At 47.5% G+C, this 20,083-nt stretch overlaps 1 protein-coding gene across 1 annotated transcript in view; it reads left to right on the forward strand.

Annotated features, from left to right (window-relative positions):
- The first annotated feature begins 4,185 nt into the window (after positions 1-4,185).
- LOC122398875 (protein vein-like) overlaps positions 4,186-20,083 on the forward strand; it is a 339,794-nt gene continuing 323,896 nt past the window's right edge. Inside the window, exon 1 of the mRNA XM_043399138.1 lies at positions 4,186-6,291. Coding sequence (XP_043255073.1) covers positions 5,088-6,291 — 1,204 coding nt within the window. The 5' untranslated portion in view covers positions 4,186-5,087. The remainder of the gene's footprint in view (positions 6,292-20,083) is intronic.

Genomic DNA, 20,083 nt, shown 5'->3' on the forward strand with positions numbered 1-20,083 from the left:
TATTATAGAGGATCTAAATATCGTAAAACTTCTGGAACTTTGGATGCGAAATTAATCGAGAAAAAATACAATGTTGCATTAAATCAACGGTCCGCAACGAGTTACATTCGACAATTCTAAATGTGGTCAGTAATCGTGATTTATCAGCGTGTTCGTCGTTTATTTTGACGAGCAGCCCGCGTGGCTGTAACGGAAAGAGAAACGCGGCGGGAAAATTCGTTTCGAAGACGATGCATCGGTACAGTTTATTTCGCGGCGGAACATTTCGAGCGTAATAAAACGCTAGTCGAACGTTCGATTTTGTCGGGCGGGGTGTATAATGGAGGACCATCGCGTCACCGATACATTATCCTGACGAACGCGTCGTAAATATTCCGCCGCGGAACGAAACGCGCCGATTAATCAGGAGCATTCGAACGCGCGGTTATTTAACGTTCATATATGTGGAATGAAGCGACGCGGTTCCGTTTATTATTTATAAACCGCTCGAAATCGAGCGGGACGAAAACTCTTTGACGATGCGGACGAAATTCGCGTCCGCGAATTCGACGGAACGCGATCGTTTATTTACGGCGATCGCGTCCGCGTTCCGGGCGAAAATGGAGATCAACGTTTCCCTGATATCGCGTGTTTTGCTCGAAAAACAACGATGTTCCGGAATTACTTGTTTCGGCGCTAATGAGAAAATAATATGGACAGTCTACGACTTGGGCTGCGATTAGGTTTAGAAATCATGCGATCGTGGCTGCCACGGTCGTTCGAAACACATTGTTCCGACGTGAATTGGTTTTATTACGGATCTTTCAGTTTAAAATTTATTTATTTTAATTCTACCGAAATAATTAATTGGAATTTATTCCCCATGTCCAATTTCTCAGATACCAAGATACCTTGTTTTTATCTTAATTTCTCTAATTTGAATTGCCACCCGAGATAGAAAAGGAATAAACAGCGTTGGAACGCCGGAAACCAGAGTCGAAACATCAATTATGACACGGCGTGGTTAAGTGTCGCTATTTAGCTCGGAATTAATCTGTCACGGGACAAGCGTGAAAAACTACCCGTTTAAGAGGCCGACTCTCGTGGCGGGTCGTTTGATTGGCAGCTCTCGAGGAGCGTTCCTCTTGGCCGTCGTCGGCGTGCTCCCTCTCTCTTTTAAAAACCTCTTCGGTATACTACTTCGGTGCGCGTTCGGCGGTGTATTCGAGTCGGAAGCGGCGCGAAGAGGCGGGAAGGAACGAGGGGAGGGCAAACGAAGGAAGGCTTGGCAGCCGGGCAGCCAGGGAAACGAAGGAAGACTTTATTTTCGGTGGCCCGATGACGCTGATCGGTGCAACGCGTGGAACAGGAGGAACGACCCGTCGAACCTGGTGGAAAAGAGACCAACACGGACGACACGAAGAAAGCGAAACGTCCTCGGGACACGAATAATGGATTCGAAAGTGGTGATCGGTACTGGAATCCGTGCAAGAGCTAACCAGACCAAATTATCGCGTAACCGTTCCTCGACATTTAACGAATTAAATATTTTTGATACGTCGTGCAACGGTTAGGGTACCGATAGTCGATGGTGCATCGGTGGTTGGTGTCAACCATGTACGGGCACGCGCGTGAAATTGTTGCAGAGGAATCGCGCGCGCGATAGCAAAGTGGCAAATATGGCGGAATTCAATGGACAAACGCCACTCGAGTCGAGTAAATCGTAAAGCGCGAAATTTATAGCGAGAAACCAGAAACGCAAACGTTCAGCGAATACCTTGGTCAACGATCTCCAAGGACTATCGTTTCATCTGGAAAGCTGCGAAAAAATTCAAGAGACTACTACGACTTTCCGTCGTTGAGCGAAAAGCAATGGAGGTTGGGCTAAATAGGATGTGGAAAAGGCAGACCTATTTGCCAAGCGTCTCGTAGGTGTATTCATACTGTTTCCATCGGCTACAAATACCGACGAACATGGTATAGAAATCTTCCTGAATGGTACGCGTCGAACTTTAGAAACAGAACCCCAGGCTTCCGACCCGATAATAGAGGAACGTGTCTTCGTAGTTTGTTTGTCCACTATGAAATACGTCGGTCCGTAACTAGAACGATAATTTTTATTTAACGAGTAACGGATAAACAGTTTATTCAAAATTTATTATCTTAGACGTTCGCGGTAACGTACGAAAAACAAAGCGGACGAGAGGAACGGAGAAAAAAAAGCTAAAAAGTTGAGTAACTAACGAGTGAACCCGATGTACGTTTCACGGCTGGAAACGAGATTTCCTCGGGACGTAAATAAGGATGGAAAAAGAGACCAGAATAAGGATAAAAAGTACACCGGCGCGGCGTTGTCCACTAGATTGTACTTATGAACGTCTGAAACGAAGGACAATCTAATAGCGACGGGGCTCGCGAACGACAGAGACAGGGAAATACGTTTATTGCGCGCTGAACCGTGTCGCCTTAGCGCACCGAGCGAAGTGAAACCTCCGCAAAAAGTCAAAACAAAAAATAAACGTGACGAGGGTCAGTAGGACCTCGGCGTACGTAAAGGCCGCGCGAAAATACAGCGTAAAACGAGTGGAAGAGAGCTTCTACGCGCGTAGTAAAGCGAAACGAGCGAATAGAAACGTTCCCCGTCGGTTTAGGGACGCATTGTTTATAATTCCGACCGCCATTTTCCACGCGCGAACTTTTGGCGCCGGGGGCTCTCGAGTTCGATTTACTCGCAGTTACACGGTTCCATCGAAGAGGCACATTTTATTTAGTAATTAAAACATTTCCTGTTTGTTTCATTCTATAATTCGAACGTTACTATTATTGTGATTTAAATACGAACGAAGTCGGACACAATAATACGATTAACTGGATCGCGAGAGCTACAATGAGATAAAGGTCTCGTACAGTGAAACGCAGGTAACCTGAACGTTGCGGACGGAACATTGAATTAATTTCAAAAGGAACTGTGAGCTCGCGGCATGTATTACTTTAGATAAGAATGTAGAGTCAGCTTCTGATCTACAAACAATAATCCATCTTGTAAGGCGCGGTTCTCCAAAATCTTCGTTGCGATATCAATTCATATTCAGCGGGAGTACAAGTACCGTGCTCCGCTGACAAGAAGTCATCCCACAGGAATGCAGGATCCGGTCAGCGGAGCACGGAAAGGACACCTTTTTTATTCGAATACATATTACTTTTTGTTCGAATCCCGTATTCCTCGTTGTAAATATCGATATAGATCAGGAACGTTGGGCATTTCGGGCTAATAGAACGACCGGTGGAAGTCGGTGGAAAGAGACGCTGGGAACGTGTCGTGCATGCAGGAAGGATAAAGAAGGAGAGGATCACGCGTGCGGTTCCTCGGTTGTTAGGTCGTCGTTACACAGGTTCTTAAAGGTCCCGTGCGTGGTCTCCTGTACAGCCGTCTGGATGTGTCCGTTCGGTTGGTCTTGTAGCCGAGTGCGCGGGGGTTCCCGGTGTCGCCGCTTCGTACGGTGCGCGCGCAGAGCCTCGACCGGCGTCCGACAGGAGTCGCTGGCGCTGTGGCCGGCCTCGGGCTGCGCGAGCGGGCCGTTCAGTCTAATTTGAACCGTCGCGCGCGCCCGACGCGGGGCCACCGACAATCCCTTCTCCGCCTCGACGTGACACGAGGCTCCTCGTGCATGCCGCGTGCAACACACGCGCCGTTCCCCCGCACGATATTAACCGCACGCGTGCCCGCTATCCAGCAGCACCAGCAGCACCAACTGCAGCGGTCGAGACGGTCGTCTTGGTGATTTTGCTAACGTCTTCGCGAGCCCGACGACACACGACCGTGTCCCGGCACTTCGCCGCGTTACGAATTTTCGTCGGGCGAAAAAAACGGAGCGCGCAGAACCGCGCGACGGCGACCTGTCGTCGTGGTGGTCGTCGTTAGTGCCGCGAGTACCGTCGACGATTCTGGACGGTCGCGGGTAGGAGGTGGTGGCAGAATCGTGCGGTAAAACTGAACGGTGAAGTGCGCGTCGCGCGAGGGCTAGACATCGACGGCTCTCGACGCTACCGACCAACCGCGAGAGCCTCGTGAGTATATTTAAATAGTGTGCCTCGGCTGGTCAGAGGAAGCCGACAGTTTCTTGGTCTTCGTCGTCGTCGTCGTCTTCGTCTCCCGTCTTCTTCTTCTTCTTCTTATTCTGCCTGCTCCTTCCTCCACGTCGTGTGTCATCATCCTCGGCTTTTCCTCGTTCGGAGTGCAACGTGATACCGAGTCGGGACCGCGCCACGACACGACGCGCACGGGGGTGGCGCGAGATTCTTTATCGACCTTCGACGATTTATTTCGAGATACGGGAAGAGTGCCGGCAATCGACGCTCCGGAGAGTTCGTGGCAGCGTCGTCGGCGAGGGAATCCACGCCGTACCGACCAACAAACCTTTGGAATCGGTCACCTTTGCTACCCAAAACAACCAGAAGAAACGAGGAACCGCGGAGGATATCCCGAGACGCGGATCGACGGATCGCGAGCAGTCGTCCTGGCGCCAGGATGTCACTCTCCATCGATCGACAGGATGATCGCGTATTCTGAACTGTATGAGCGCGATCGCGGCAGCCGCTAGTCGGTGTCGTTCGCGATAATCGGTGAACAGAGACGCGACACGGTGTCCCCGTTGCATCCGTCGTGGCGTCGAGGATGAAGAGGACGGTCACGCGTTGGACGAAGAGCAGACAGCCGAGAATCTGTCCGATGGAAGTCCCGATGTCTTGCTGCCGGTGGTACAACACCTCGTGAAGAGTGTTTTCAGTCTACCCCCCGAGGACACACCGTCCACCCAGACGAGAGACCGAGCTTTCGGAACGAATGAAGCTTCCCTGAAGGATTCATCGAGAGAGAGAGAAAGAGAGAGAAAAAGAGAGAGATAGCGTGTGAGAGAAAGAGAGAGAGAGAGAGAGAGAGAGAGAGATAGGAGAGGACAGATAAAAAGATAGAAAGTGAGGGATCGTTTGGCCAGTGTTGAGGCGAACTCGCTAGCGAGAGGGAAAAGAGAGTGCCAGAGAGAGTGTGCTTGTTCGGGGTGACCGAGGTGTCGACCTCTCACCCCCGATCAAACCAGCAAGCAGGTCGGATGATGTGGGCGTCTCTGCTTTTGGCCGGGATCTTAAGCGGCTGGTGGGGCGCACTGGCTCTCGCTGCAGCACCCCCCGCCAATCGTAACTCCCTCGAGGAGACGTCGACGAGGACCACCAGCGACCATCCGCCATCGATGACCATCGCCGCCGTTGAAAACCCTCTCGATTACCGTCTATCGACCTGGAACTTGGTCGCGCGAACCGTCGACGGACGCAGGCTGCCGATCGACGATCGTTATCGCGTACGAACAACCTCCACCGCGAGCTTCGTCCCGGTACCGAAAGATGACAAGAGCCAGCCGGTCGAGTCGCGATCCTGGCGGTACCAGCACGAGAGGATGCTGCCCGCCTCGACGATCGAGGATCGCGTATCAACCGTCGCGGGCGACGACGCGTCGTCGGAGAGGAAAACGGAGGAGCTCTTCGACGACTCCATACGCGACGTGTTCGTCTCCACGTCGAAACGGTCGGATCGTCGCCCGGCAGACGACACGGTCGTTCATCCGAGAACCGACGAGTCCGGTCTGACACGGCTGCCTGGTCACTCGTCCACCCAAACGCCGTTCCTTTACACGCCCGGTGGCAACGAGTCGTCGATGGAGAAGCCACGAGCGATCCGCTCGACCAAGCAACGACCAAAGAACCGTACGAAAGCGGACTCGCCGAGGGAGCAGCGACGACGGTGCCGCAACAAGGGTTGCCGCGGTCAGAACTGGTGCCCCGACGTGGACGTCGGCAACAGGGCCTATCTGGCGCCGACGGTGTTCGAGGGAAAGGCCAGAAGCATGTCCTCCGTGAGGAAACCCGGCTCCAACTACGCGGTGACGTTCGAGGTGAAGCAAGTATACAAGAGCCAGCCGGGTTTCCAGCCGCTGCAGAAGAACGACAGCGTCAGGCTGCACTTTCGCGACAAATCGGCGCCCGGCAAGTCGACCGTTTGCGGCTACGACACCGACGTCAAGCAGCAGCAGCAGCAGCAACAGCAACAGCAACAGCAACAGCAACAGCAACAGCAGCAGCAGCAACAACAGCAGCGCGATAATCAGAGTGGTGTGGTGCGAGCCAATATTAAGAGGGGCAAAGTGTATCTAGTGTTTGTGAATCGCGTGGGACCCAGAAACTTCACGATCCTCGGTGAGCCGTTGATTCGAAGCAAGAAGAACGAACAGGCGGTGCAGGCTGTCGTTCGACCGGATTACGGTGAGTCACATTTTTGTTTACCATCGCCAGCTGCAAAAAATACCCCTGTGATCGGTGATCACGATGTTTCTGGCAACTATGATTACTCGAGTTCCATGCAGCAGGGGTATTCTCTGCAGCTCGCCTAGACTAGAACGATCCCTCGCTTTCGAGCGACAATTTTTACACGTTCTCTCTGGAGCAAACTTTAATTTGTCTGTTCGAATCGCGGATATCCTTTGTCCAATATTCGCTCGTTCGAAGAAAGAAAGAGCCAGTTAATAATGCGTCCTCCCAAGCTTGGCAAGTTGCTAAACGTTTCGTATTGTTCGCGAGATCTAGCGAAAGATGGTAATCCGCTGGTGGGAAGCTCGGAGAGCATGCTGGATAAGGCAAAATCTCCCGGCTTAACTTCGCAATCGTCTGTCGCGCGAGGCGCGATAAGGGCTGCGCCGCGTTGCCCCCCGCGCCCTTTCGAACAGCCCTTTCGATTGTTTCGACAGCAGCAGCTCGCTTTTTCAGGGCTTTATAAATCTCTGTCGACGATAGGGCGACCTTCTCGCGATAGCTCCAGAACGAATTAATCCCTCGACTGTCTGTCTGTTACTCGGCGACGAGAAAGTTAGATTTGGAATCGTTTCACGGTGGACCGGTGATTCGGAGATCGATGAAATTCTTATTCGGGGGAAAAAATGTCGAGGAACGAATGAAAAATGATCGAGCGTTTGTCTCGCGGCTCGTTAAAGCGAAATAAAAACTTCACGCTCGATAAATAAAACATTTAATTATTCGATCGAATAAACGTCACCGATGGATTACCGTATATTTGTTTTATCGATTATCTGTTATTCGAATACAATTTTTTACGTCCCTCATTAACGGTGACACGACGATCGTGTGTTATTTTAAAAATATTTCTCTGTCGATTCGATCTATCGCGGAACGGAAATTCGCAAGACGAATTTTTGATGCAGTCAAATGTATAAAAATATTGTGATAGATCGTTGCATATTTGAGTAAATATACGTGTATACCTGACAGGCACGTCAAAAGTTTTCTGCATAGTAAAATTCGATCTTTGAATCGAATTAATCTTTCGTCGAGCGTGCAGAAATGTTTTTCTGAATTCACTGTTCCAACATATTAATTGGGAATTATTTAAGCATTAAATATAATAATATAACTTGGATATTAAATATTCCTAACGCGATAATGCTCTTTGCTCCTAGAATAACGGCTGATTTAACCTTTCTTTTTAAGCTCGTTAATGGACAGATCATATATTCACCTTTATTAACTCTTATTAACTTTCACGTACCACCTAGACATTGTGGGAGAGATCCGATTTTTCGCTGTCTCGTTTACAAAGTAAATACGAGTATCACGATCCATTTAATCGTTTTGCTTCGTCCGCTAATGGATAGAATGCGATTCGTTTCGATTTCTTCTTCGATTCCAAGTATTCTTTCAGGACTGTTTCATAAAAAGTAGTATATTCCGATGTTACGGCCGAGATAAATATCTCCGTTATCGGCAAATTTGTACAAATAATCACTTTCGACGATAATCGAGAATTCTTGGTGTTATTTTTTGATAATTGAAATTGTCGATGACCGAGCCGACGTCGAAATTAAGTGCACTCACTTTGCACGATAATTTACATAATCTATTATACGAATTATATTATATTATATTATTATAATCTATTATTATGAAACGAACGGTGAAATAAAAAATGGAAGACTGGAAATCTGAAATTTAAAAAAATTCACCTGGATACCTCGATACAGTCACAATCTTGATTTCTGTTTTGTACTTCGAGACGTGGTATAGTCTGTACGGCTTACGTGTAATAGTGGGTCTTTAACCGTTCAATAAATAAACAAATATTCGAAAGTGTTCCGCGGTTTACGCTATCTCGTTGTTGATTTTTATTTTCTAACATTCCACGCGTGGATGCTTGAATATCTAACAGCGGTCGGTGACGTTTCTCCGATACTGCGCGGATTATGTATTATACTGATCAAACAGCTCTGCTTTCCGCGTTAGAAATAGGGCGTGGATTTCTTGTCGAATTTTTTCTTATTCCGGTACATTTTGGCGATTCAAATTTTCACAAAATACGATATACATATATTTATCGTTTATTTTCTTTTAAGTAAGAATTTAGAAACGAGATCCACGTTTATTTAATTCAATGTAATTTAATATCGTGGCTATTCGACTTCTTATTTTATTGCAAGATTATATATATGATACAAAATATAAACAGGGCAGTGAACTAAATTACATCGAATCAAATAAACGTGCACGTCGTTTCAAAGTAGTTCATACTTAGAAATAAAAGTAACTATTGTCGATTATCATTAAGATTAATGATCATCTTCTAAGAAACATCGATTTCAATCACCACAACTGTTCGTCAATACGCATGACCCGAATTCAGCCGATGACAAGATACAATATTGAAATACATCGCCAGTATCAGTATTGTTCAAATATTGTAACTATTAGATCTACTTTAGTTCTGCTAGCTACGGGAAATTATTTATACGCGCGCAGAAAAGTCTTTCGATCATATATGTAGGATCTCCTCTTCTTTGAGTAAGTTTAAAAACTAGATTCGATGTATTTACTATCATTTCTTTTTGCGATTCACTCTGTGCTATCGTAATTGCAGTTTGTAGCTCAGGTACGCTCTGAAATTGTTTATTTCCAGTATAAACCTCTCAAACGATAATGCTCCGTGTGCTTCCGATTGGATTTCGGTCAGGGGAACGAGCTGGCCATAGCAAAACATCGATTTCACCTGCCTAATACCTCGTTTTCCTTCCACAAAAGACAGTAAATCATAATAATATTCCTATTTCATTTCAAATTTTTACTCCGATGCGTCGACTGTCGTTGTTCGTAGTAAATTCTTACAATAATTAATATCCAGCGCGGGAGAAAGACGTTTCAATAAGAAAGGGGATACGGTGCGAGCACACATCTCGAACAGTTTAACATTCGGATAACGAAGATTCGAATAAGGGAGATTCCAGCGCATCGAATACACCCGAGTACTCGTAAAATACTGGAATATTAAATTATTCGAACAGTCGCAGCCCTAGTTAGAAACCTAATCCGCGCCGTAAGCTCGGTAGGGACGTCTTTCAGGTTCAGCGAGACCGGAACGATAAATCGCGACAACGCTTTGACGCTATTACTTATTGTATCCCGAGACTCGTTTCTGGCTGCCAGCACGCCCACGTGCAGGGAAGAGAAGAGGTGCTTTCCTCGAGGCGCGTAATCGAGCCGCGAACACGCGTATATTTAAACCGCGCCACGTAAGTTGGAGCGCCTTCAAGTCAGCGCGCGCGTTCAACTCGCGCGACTCCTCGCTTTGAACCTCTTCTAGTTTCTAAGACCCTAGCGTCACTCCAAATAAAAAAAGTCGAGTCCCAGATTCGAATAGTCTCCATTCTGGAATATTTACATACGATTATTATACGAAATAAAAATGTTTTTACGAAACAGAATCTAAGAAGATGTAAAATATCAGATAGAGATAGAGAATATTCGTTGCCAATGAAAAATTAATTATAAAATAACCAGAATCTCGAGAAGCTTAATACGAGACATTTCTAATTGTAAACGTGTAAAATTTCGCGGTAGAATCCTGTAGGAGCGAGACGTTGGGCTGTTGGAAAACGGTCACCGATGCAGTCGAGTTATTATTTTCACTACAAGTATAACACGCAACGTGAAAATTTGAAGGTGGTCCAATTTGTCGACGGTTCAACGCGCTCTGTGGCCGATTTGCTGTCCCCCCTCCCCCTCCCTGGTCCCTCCGCGACTATTCACGCGGGCAAAGACTTCTCCACGGCGGCGATGACTGCTCGTCGTCCCGCGACGACGACCTTCCTTACTTGATTTATCGCGGCAGCGTCGCGCGCGACCGCTCCGACTCCCCGAGATATCGAAAGTAGCTCGTCACGGAACATCTGTGAAACTGTTGACGAGCTGACGTTGCCTGCCTGCCTGTGGCGGGACTCGAAGCCGCGCACATGTGGCTTTCCTCGTGAAAAGGCGAAACTATCGGAGCAGACCGGTAGCACGACGTGTCGACGATCGTTATTCCTGGTGTCCACTCGAGAATATTACTCTTCGGTCCTTGTTTCGTTCCTGGGAGAGTCCCCGTGAACGATGCACGCTCTATTCAGAAAGAAACACCCGAGAGAAAACGTCGACGATCAAATGTTACGCCGGAGTCGAGGAGGTGTCGTTCGAGTTACTTTGTTCGGTGATTCGTAATGATTAGAACACTGCTCGTTCCGAGGCCGTACATGGAAATGGCGTTGTCAGGGGACAGGGAACTTGATCGTCTTTGTACCAGAAGAGTCGATCGAACGATAGATCATATCGGAAGGAAAGTCATTGTTATAAATTTAGGTGGGTCGAGCTAGAATCTTTGCTGAGATGGTTGTTTGTTTCGTGAACTATTCTCTTAACTTAGGTCTCCATCTTGAGTTAAATCATAGACTATCAGCAACAAATACTCAAAATGAGATAAAGTCCAGGGGCAGAAAGACGTTGAGAGTTTGTAGGCTCTGAAACGTGTTGCGATTAATTCTAAAATAATTCTATTAATCCGGTACCAGTTGTTCCAAATCCAAATAATGGTTCACCGAGTGTGCGTGGCTCATTTTCGTACGAAGAAGAAATAGACACGATCCTAAGCTCTACGACGCAGAACCGCAATCACCGTCGAGAGCCGGTATCTAGAATAAAAGCTCTTGCACACGAGCCTTCGTGCTGTGAAAGTTGCTTCATCATTCGTAAGGTCAGTTCCCGCGTGTCCGTGTGACAGAACCCTTACTTTCAATGCTGTGTCCACTAGAAAGTCTTACTCTTGATAGCACAACACTCGGGAGCAAAACTCTCCATTGGACACACCAGGCATTGGCAATGGGGACCTTGAATATGCCGCGTTTGTCTGGTTCTCCATGTAAGGGAGAGTTGCGAAAATCGTACCACTCGAGATATTTTTATCCTTCGAGACGGTTTTTTTCAATGTGGGGCTCGAGAAAAAGTATATCGACGATTTAAAACACACGTTTTTTGCAAATATCGATTTCGAAGGTCCCCGGGCAAATAGTCTCTCTCGTTTATGGGATAATACGGCTCTAAGTAGCTCTAATCTTTGCAAAGATCTCTACATGACATTCCAGCGATGTAGTCGGCGAAACATGGACGCCCGGGACATTGGGGCGCGTTTACACGGGTTTTGTTTTATGCATAAGCCGGAGCGCTTCGCAAATATCTCGAGCATTTTCCGAATAGCGGCCGTCGTAAGCCCGAGAACGAGGCAGGGGTTGCGCAAAAGCGAGCAAAGTTCTTTGACAGTTCTTTGGAGCAGCGTTGGCTCGGTGCTTCGTTAGCGTCGTTTTCGTCGTCCATTTTCCTCGTCTCGTTTACGAAGTTCGAAATTGTTGCGCCCGTTCGCCAGACGACGCTCGTCCATCCGCGTGCCCCTCTTTGCGTATTACGCATTCGCCTTGACGCGTATCGAGAGTTTTCGCGACTTATCCCATTATCGAGCCCCCCCGAAACCATCTTCTTTCCTCGCGAGAGACCGGGGAACAGCCTCGCGTCGAGCCGGGATTTAGTCGCCATTTTCTTGCAGCAGGGAAGAGTTGCCTCGAGGGAGAACGCCACGGCGACGAATCAAAAAGAAAACTGCCTTGGAGATTTTCATTTCGGGAAACCAATCGATCTTCTCTCGAATCTCTCACGCAAATTTCATCTTACATATTTATAGAACGTTTTATTATTTTTAAAAATTAAAAAGTACTGTTGCCTTGATGGAGAACTACTTGGTGCGTTGTGGTTGGAAGTTACCGATAACGTTGCGTTCATTGCCAGTCAAATATTTAAGCAACAGAACGAAAGTTCCACAAGTGTTCCGCTGCAAGCAATAAATCATTGTATTGTTCCCGTAGAAATTTATTCAGCTACAGGATGCTATCATCGTTTTAAAATTCTATTTCGGAATTAAGGCGGGGCCACATATTTTCAATCGTCCGGTAAAGTTGTCTAGTTTAGCCTCTAAATTTTATATAAATTTTATTTTCACGCTTGAAACACTTTAGGGCTTCTTCATCGTACAGTTAAATATTTCTCGAAATCTTCCACTCTCTCAACACTGTGAAACTCTTTGATTTGTTCACAATTGAAACATGGTTCTATTATCCTATATTACAAGACGCGTAAGGCCATGATTGAGAGAGTGCAGCACAGATTTCTTCTGTTTGTTTCCTACCACACCAACACACCTATGCCAGCTTATTGCCATAATTATGATCGTATACAGTCGCAACTCGGGTTATTGACTCTCGTGCAACGTCGTAAGACGCCTGACCTGCTCTTTGTATATTAACTAATCAATCAGCCGATTCACCTGCCCTGTTATTCCGCACCGCACGAATTCTCGCGTTCCTGGTAAAAATTTCAGAAAATTCACTGTTCCCGCAAAACCCCGTCAAATTGGTTAATTAAATTCTTTAGATCGAATCTTGGCGAACGCAAATTCGTTCTACAACGCGAGGCAAATAACATAGTCCACCTGTTCGATAAAAGAAACGAAATTATTGGCTGGACAGGTGCGGGGAATAAAGAAAACTTATCCTTTCACATATTTAATTGCTTATATTTTGCGATATCGTCGACTTTTCGCTTTCTGGTTGCTCAAACATTTGGTAATTATTTTCATAGCTGACGTATAACTACATATCTCTTTTGTAAATTCTTCTCACAGCCTCGTTCATTTCTTTATTACAAAATTCAAATTGAAAAATTTCTGAATAAACGCTGATCGAATCCAATAGACCGGAAGCGTCGAATCTAGATAGCCTAATCTTTGCGACGAATTGTTAATAAAAATTCCACGACAGCGTCCGGTGTCGGATCTGCTCCCCCCTCGAGCGCCATTATCTCGAAATCACTCTTATCGTCATTATCGTCGAACGCCGTGAGCGTTGTTTCTTGTAAATCGGAATTACTTCGTTTCGTTCCTCTCTTTATCTCGTTTCGTCGTAGTCGAGTGACGTCACCCTAAGTTACTGATCGCTAAATTTTTCTATATCTGCAATTTAAACGACGCTTGCGAAATCGGTGCATGGATAATGTCAATTGTTTCTTGTATTGTTTTATTTCATACGTTTAAAAAAGTATATTAAATCTTAGAGGATTCATAATTCGAACATAGATCGCAATTTCGTTGATTTTTACGAAGAGTGTCCTCGCAGCTTTGATCGACGAAACGAATTCGGAGTAATCTGTTCTGCGAACGATGTCACTGTCGAATCGCATCCAGGGATCTGTTCTGGGAGAAGGGTACGCGGGGTTAGGCGCGAAAAGAGACGCAAAAGCGGCGCAAACGCCGACGTCTGGTGTCCAGCGACGGTTCGTTGATCCACGATCCGCAAAAGCGGGTCCGTGGCGGCCCTTCTTCCAGTTGCCGGTGACTAAGCCAGACGGGGGGACCCGGGACGTCAATTATAAGGCCTTAATCGGAAACCCGTCCTTACTTCTGTTGGCTTACACTCGGCCGTGTGCCACCCGAGCGAGACAACGGCGAATAGAAACGGAATATCGAGAGCGGGTATGTCGTGTCGCGCGACTCTGCTCGTCATCGGGCGTCGGGACGCGACTATTGTGTCGTCTACCCGCGTCGTTACCTCTCCATAAACCGAATTATACTGGAAATCAAGTACGATCCTTGGCAAAAAGTTTTTAACAATAAAATGCACTGTAATACCAAGCTAATTCGCACGAATTGTTATCATAGATTTTTTTATTGTTACGTTACTTTTATCGGATTCACTGATATTTTGACCTATCGATAATCGTTAGCGGCGTCTCTGTGCCAACGATTCCCCCCAGAAAAGTACGAATCAGAGAATCCGGGTGGCAGCGGGGGGATCACGCTACACAGAATCAGATGTAGCGGATCGCTGAAAGATACGAGATCCCGCCGTCTCCCCGGGGAGTGGAGTTTCCACGGTACACGCGACCCGTATGCTCGTTGGAAATCCATCGAGAGCCATTAATGAATTCACCGGGACGCGACGCGCCGCGAGTCGAAACTTGATAAACAAGAGTTCTCCGCGCCAGTGATCGAAATCGAGCGCCGAATGGACCCGTTCCCGACCGAAATTTCGCTCGAAGGGAAAATCGAGATCCCTCTTTATATTCCGGAACCGGATAAAAATAGCTTGTCGAACACCGACGATCGATCGTGAATCGCGATCGTCGCGTGTAGAAGCGTGCTCGATTGTAAAATAATAGTTCGTGGCCCGTGACATTGCGGTATGGCACAATTTGGCCATCGGGCCAAAATGGGTTTGTCATGCCAGCTGTAGAAAGCAAAATTTCATTAGGTCTGTTGCCAAACATTCGCGACACGGTGAAACTCACTTGACATCGGTGTGTTGCGTCAAGATTCATTGCTTTGAGATATTCGGACACATTTTGCATCAAAACTTGTCCATTTTTTATTCGAATGATCAACTAGTCCGAATATTATTCGAATACTATCCGAATACGATGTGTGTCATACGATACCTCAAATTATATTCATATCGATCACGTGCTAAAAGTCATCGATCTTAAATACATCGTCAGCATCTTCGCTATCGTACGAATACTCGAAACATTCGAAATTAATTCACAGTATTCGAATATTCTCAGACTGTTCAAAGCCCATGAATACTTAAATACTCGCGATACTCGACTACCCAGAACCAATTGGAATATTAAAGTACTCGGATAGGCCCTGGCCCCTCCTCGAAGGGGTCGAAGTCCCCGGTTAGACAGAGATAAGCGTGGACATTTAAAGCCGTATCTCCGGTTTACGGGGAAGCATTCGGTCGTCGGAAGGCGTTCGTAGAGTAAACGGGTGAGCGTCGGCGTCTAGCTGTCGGTATCTTGATGCATCGTAGGTTGGGTTCGCGTCTCGGACTGTCGGCGGATATTAGCGACCGATAACGGGAACGCGATCGGTCGTTGTTTCGCGGCGATAAGAGGCGCCCGTTCGATGATCGTTTTTCGTAAGCGGTTCTCGGCCGCGATCAAAGCGTTTTCTAGTCCACGGAAATTTCTACCGACCCGTTCTATTCTCGGACGACGCGTGTGCACGGTGCACGGGTCGCGATCGCGCGTTATGGTGTAACACCGTGGCATCTGGCTCTCGTTCGGGGGCCTGTCCCGATATCGCGTTATCTCCGCAGGGCTAGGATCCGTCGTCGCGATGACAGGCCCTAAAAGGGACGCGCGAAGCGTTCGGGGCTGAAGTTATTTTGGCATCGCGAGCAGATGCGCGTGCTCGTTAAAGGGATACGCGCCATACGTGTACGGCTAACGCGACGAAATTGCAAGCTTCCTCGAGAACGAATCCAATAATTCGGGGCTCAACGAGCATCCTTTTTTCTTGCAATATTTTCGATTGCAGTCGTCCCTCGAGGCACGCGGGTTTTCAAGATGTAGATTCGAAAATTAAAACGAAGCATGGAAAAAGAATTTTGGCAGTGTACAGATCAAAATGTAACAAATATTGCACCGACATTTTGATGGATGGGCAAAATTTTTACTTGGGAATAACGATACGAAACGTAAGCTTTGTGTGCGTTACTAGTTGAGTAAAAATGGGTTCGAAGGTTCGTTACCTATTACTCGAATAAAGCGTCCGGTGGACTCGTCTTTCCTCGAGGCTGCGTGGTCATCGACGCGTTCGTAGCAGCGAATTACTATAGAAATTAATTGACGTCAATTATCGCTGCGTTCGACGGGTGTATGTAGGACGCGTCGTCGTCTGGCGGTGCAACGGTGCTTCGAGCGGATAGTTAAAGAACTGGGTGGTTCGGATAATGACGAACGTCTTGCCGCGAGACTTTCGGCCGGTCCGAAAACCCCGGAAATCATAAATCGCGAGTCGTCGAGATTCCAGCAACGTCAGAGTTTTTAGATAAAGTTTATCTTGATGATACGTTTGACGTAAGTAATTTCAGCCCATCGTTAAAAGACGTCTGTAATAGCAGAAGGGCCCCGAGTTACGATCGCTGTCCACGCGACCCGTCGTTACGTCGCGTATGGCCCGATTACGACGTCGATTCGTGCCAAAACGGAGGCTCGATCGTGCCCCGGTAGCGGCGCAAATACGATTAACGAAACGATCTTACGGGGTGGACGAGCACGCGACAGAATCGTAACCGTAGGTTTCCGTGTAAATTCCGTGGCCGCGATGGCCGATCGATGAAGCATAATCGGCGAGTTAGCGCGAACCGGAGCTGGTACATCGGTCGCGAGATTGATCGTCGCCGGAGGAAGGGGAGTAAGGCACAAGGGCATCGGGAGGAGCGGATAGACGCGGCTAGAAGAGGAACGAAGAGTCGTAGTGGGAACGACGGGAACGAGAAAAGACAGCGAGCAACACGGGACTGGGAGAAAGAGGGACCGACGCGGGCATGGGGAAGGGAAGTGGGCCCGGTTCGGTGGACGGTGAGGTGGCGGTGAAGGGGGTAGGGAGGGAAATCGGCGCGCACGTATCCAGAGCACGTACGGCCCTGTGCCCATACTCAGAGGAACCCGCGGGTACGCTCTATATACCGCGGACGGGAGGCTCACGCACAGACGGTCGTACACGCACGTGCACTGCAACGAGGGGGTGGGGTGGACGAGAGTGGACAGGGTGGGGGACCACACGTGTGGTGTGTGTATACACCGTGGCGGCGAGGAGCAGGTAGACTGCTGGGCGGCCGGCGATCCCAGCCTCGAGCACGAGGTCTTCGAGGTGATCCGCCGATACGGAGAACCGGTGCTCTCGATTAGGGCCGCGACTATTCCGTATTATTTAATTTTCGAACGTTTCAAGAGCAGTCGCCAACCTGGAACGATTCGGTATTCGATCGTTACCCGTCTTAATTACGCTGTAATCCTAGGTAACGCCACTGTGTTCTGATTTGTCAGGAAACAGTTGTAGTCTCTGGTAACTCACATACGTGGAAGGCTTTGGAATAAATTCAGGATATACTGTATAGAATAATATACGAGGGTCCATTTATTTTCAAGCAAACGTACTTGGACAGTGTGGTTCAATTTTCCCAAATATGGTGCCTGAATACTTTAACCCTTAAGTGAATTATTTTATTTAACGTTGATTTTTGCCAAATTGGTAAATGGAAATGAACTTCCCTTAAAAGCATTTAAAATCCACTTAGGGGTTGAGTATTCTTGCGAGTATAGCCAGTCGAATACCGCTGGAGAACGCATTCGTATCCAAATAGTCGAGTGCTCGAGCGGTGTAGAAATAAAAGTTCGCCGACCACCGGAAGCATCGAAGCATTCGAGTGCAGGAAAGTTGTGCTGGAAGTATCTTCGGTCCCCTGGCCTCGATTACGCGACTCACCTGGATCGGCCCCGGAGCTCATTCGCATCGAAATTAGTTTACCGGGAATGCGATTGTAACGATGCGCCCCGTCGACGGGGCTCGTTGCGACATTCGGACCGCGTTCCACTCGGTCGTTTGATGTTCCTTTAGAAAATTAATTTAAGGGCGAGCTCGATCGTCGGACGCCCCGCGATCAAAGCGACCCCCGGTGATGGTACGCCCGGGGCTTCGTTTGTCGGGAAAATTCCACGCTTTCGCTGGAATCTCTCGCTCGTCTGGTAGCGTCCGAAACCCAAGGAGTCTCGAAACATCCACTCCTCCATCGCGAATTTCGTCCTTCGATTCCATGTATCGCCCGAGCACTTCTCTCGAATCTCCATTCAACGATACTCTGATGCACCGTCAGCGACCCCCGACCCCGAACACGGTGCAAAACTTACTTCTTCTTTAGTTACTTCTTCAATTATAATTATAAGCATATTTAATTAGAATTAAAAGCAAAGATTAAATCACCTAGGTGGCATCTGATGTTCTATGTACTTATGTTTTCCTTTAACTACGTAAAAATCTGGTTGATCTAACCAGCAAAGGATATTTTTTTTGAATGCCATCTAAATTGGACACCTGTTGTTAAATAACCCTTTTTACTAATTTACGAACGAGTCTAAAATTTGTACTCGTAATTTTAAGAGAAGTTTGGCCACCTTGGAGCGACGGTTTCCAAGAGCAAATTCCACGTGGAAGGCTCTTCGACTTACTCGTGCGACAAAGCTCTTATTCTCGATAGCCCCGGTGTCTCGCGAGCAAAAGTTTCGAGCGGACAGCAGGCATAACGTAATAATTCTGATCGAGATAGGCGCGGGTTTCGCGTGGAACGTCGGGGGGTCCGTGGTTGTAGCACGAGCGCGGAATAAATCGCGGTATGTCGTTGCTCGTGTCGGCCCCTGATATCGCGTAGACTGCTGGGCGACTGCCGATCTAAAGTGTCCGGTCGCTCGAGCGCGATTATTTTTAGCGATCAGTGAACGGTGAACAACGCGTCGACGGTTCGCACGAGTCGGTTTATCCACTCGAATTATTACGCGAATTTTTCGCGCGAACGGGCTCCCTTTTACAAAGGGTGCCGCGAAATCGACAACAAAGTCGGTTGTTTACAATTTTTTTTTTTTTTTTTTTTTCACTTTCTCGTAAGAGCCAGTCGGTTTATCTATTACTTCTATTCTTGGAACGAGCTTTCCCCCGCTGAACAAACCGGATTTGTCGAATAGTTTCCACGGCGGTTGCTGTTACAAGCTTACCGTTGCTAACAACCGATTTGCACGCGAATTCTATCGAAGATAGTGTGTGGACCTGGAAAGTTGTCACTTGGAGATGCAACGCCATTCGAAGTTCTACTTTTAAGTTCTCGATGCTACTCGTTTATTTGTTTGTCACTAGAGCCAATCGAGTCGACAATTTTTCCAGATGGCAACTTTTAAACCTTGCACAGTAGTTTCCCCCACGAAACACGCGTATCGAATTTATTTAGTCTTCTGCTTTGAAAACTTCTGTCCGTCGAATCGCAGAAAGGGGAAAAAATGTTTTCGATTCGTCGCTGCCTCGAACGGGGGGTTGCTGCCCGGTAAGTCGAGTTTTAGCATCGAACGGAAGACGTTGAACGGATTGATTAATGTCCGCGAATCCCCGGGAATCTCCACGACGACGATAAGTACGTACATGTATCATTTTGGGAGGAACGAAGAGAAATTTTTAATATCGTCCGTCCTCGCCGGGCAGAATTTATGGTCCTAGCTCTTTCCTACCGTGGAATTGGCCGATGTTCGTCGATTCGACGACGTTCGCGGGAACATCCGCCCCTCGTTGTCCCCGTGTCCCCTGATCCTCGCGGGAAACGGAGATTCGCGAAATTGGCACAGCTGGCCCGACTGTTGCCGTAGGACAATCGGTGTTCCCGGATACAATGCGATAATTTGCTATCGCTTGTCGCCATCTCCGATTGAATTACGGCCATATTATTACCGCGCCGACGTATTTCTGACGCCCCGACTACTTCTGCCAGGGACAAACGTTCCTGTGATTAACGAGGGATCGAGTCGAACCTCGTCGACCGCCAGGCGAATTCCATTTCTCCTCGAAATCCTCACAGTCAACCCTTGTCGCATTCTTCGATTAAATGTAATGATAATTTCAGAATTAGCGAAATGTTCGATTTGGGGATTTATTACAACGATCACAGGTCAAAGATGACTCTAGTTTTTTACCAATATTTTGTTAATAATACAGTCCAATTGCTATTTCCAATGCACCACAATAGTCCTTTAAATTTCCAATACAATTGCAAACAAAGAATTTTCCCCTGATTGAAGGATCACCGATACCGAACGT

Source organism: Colletes gigas, unplaced genomic scaffold (genome assembly GCF_013123115.1).
Source record: "Colletes gigas isolate AHSC1104 unplaced genomic scaffold, ASM1312311v1 Colletes_gigas_Sc00002, whole genome shotgun sequence".
Lineage (NCBI taxonomy): Eukaryota > Metazoa > Arthropoda > Insecta > Hymenoptera > Colletidae > Colletes > Colletes gigas.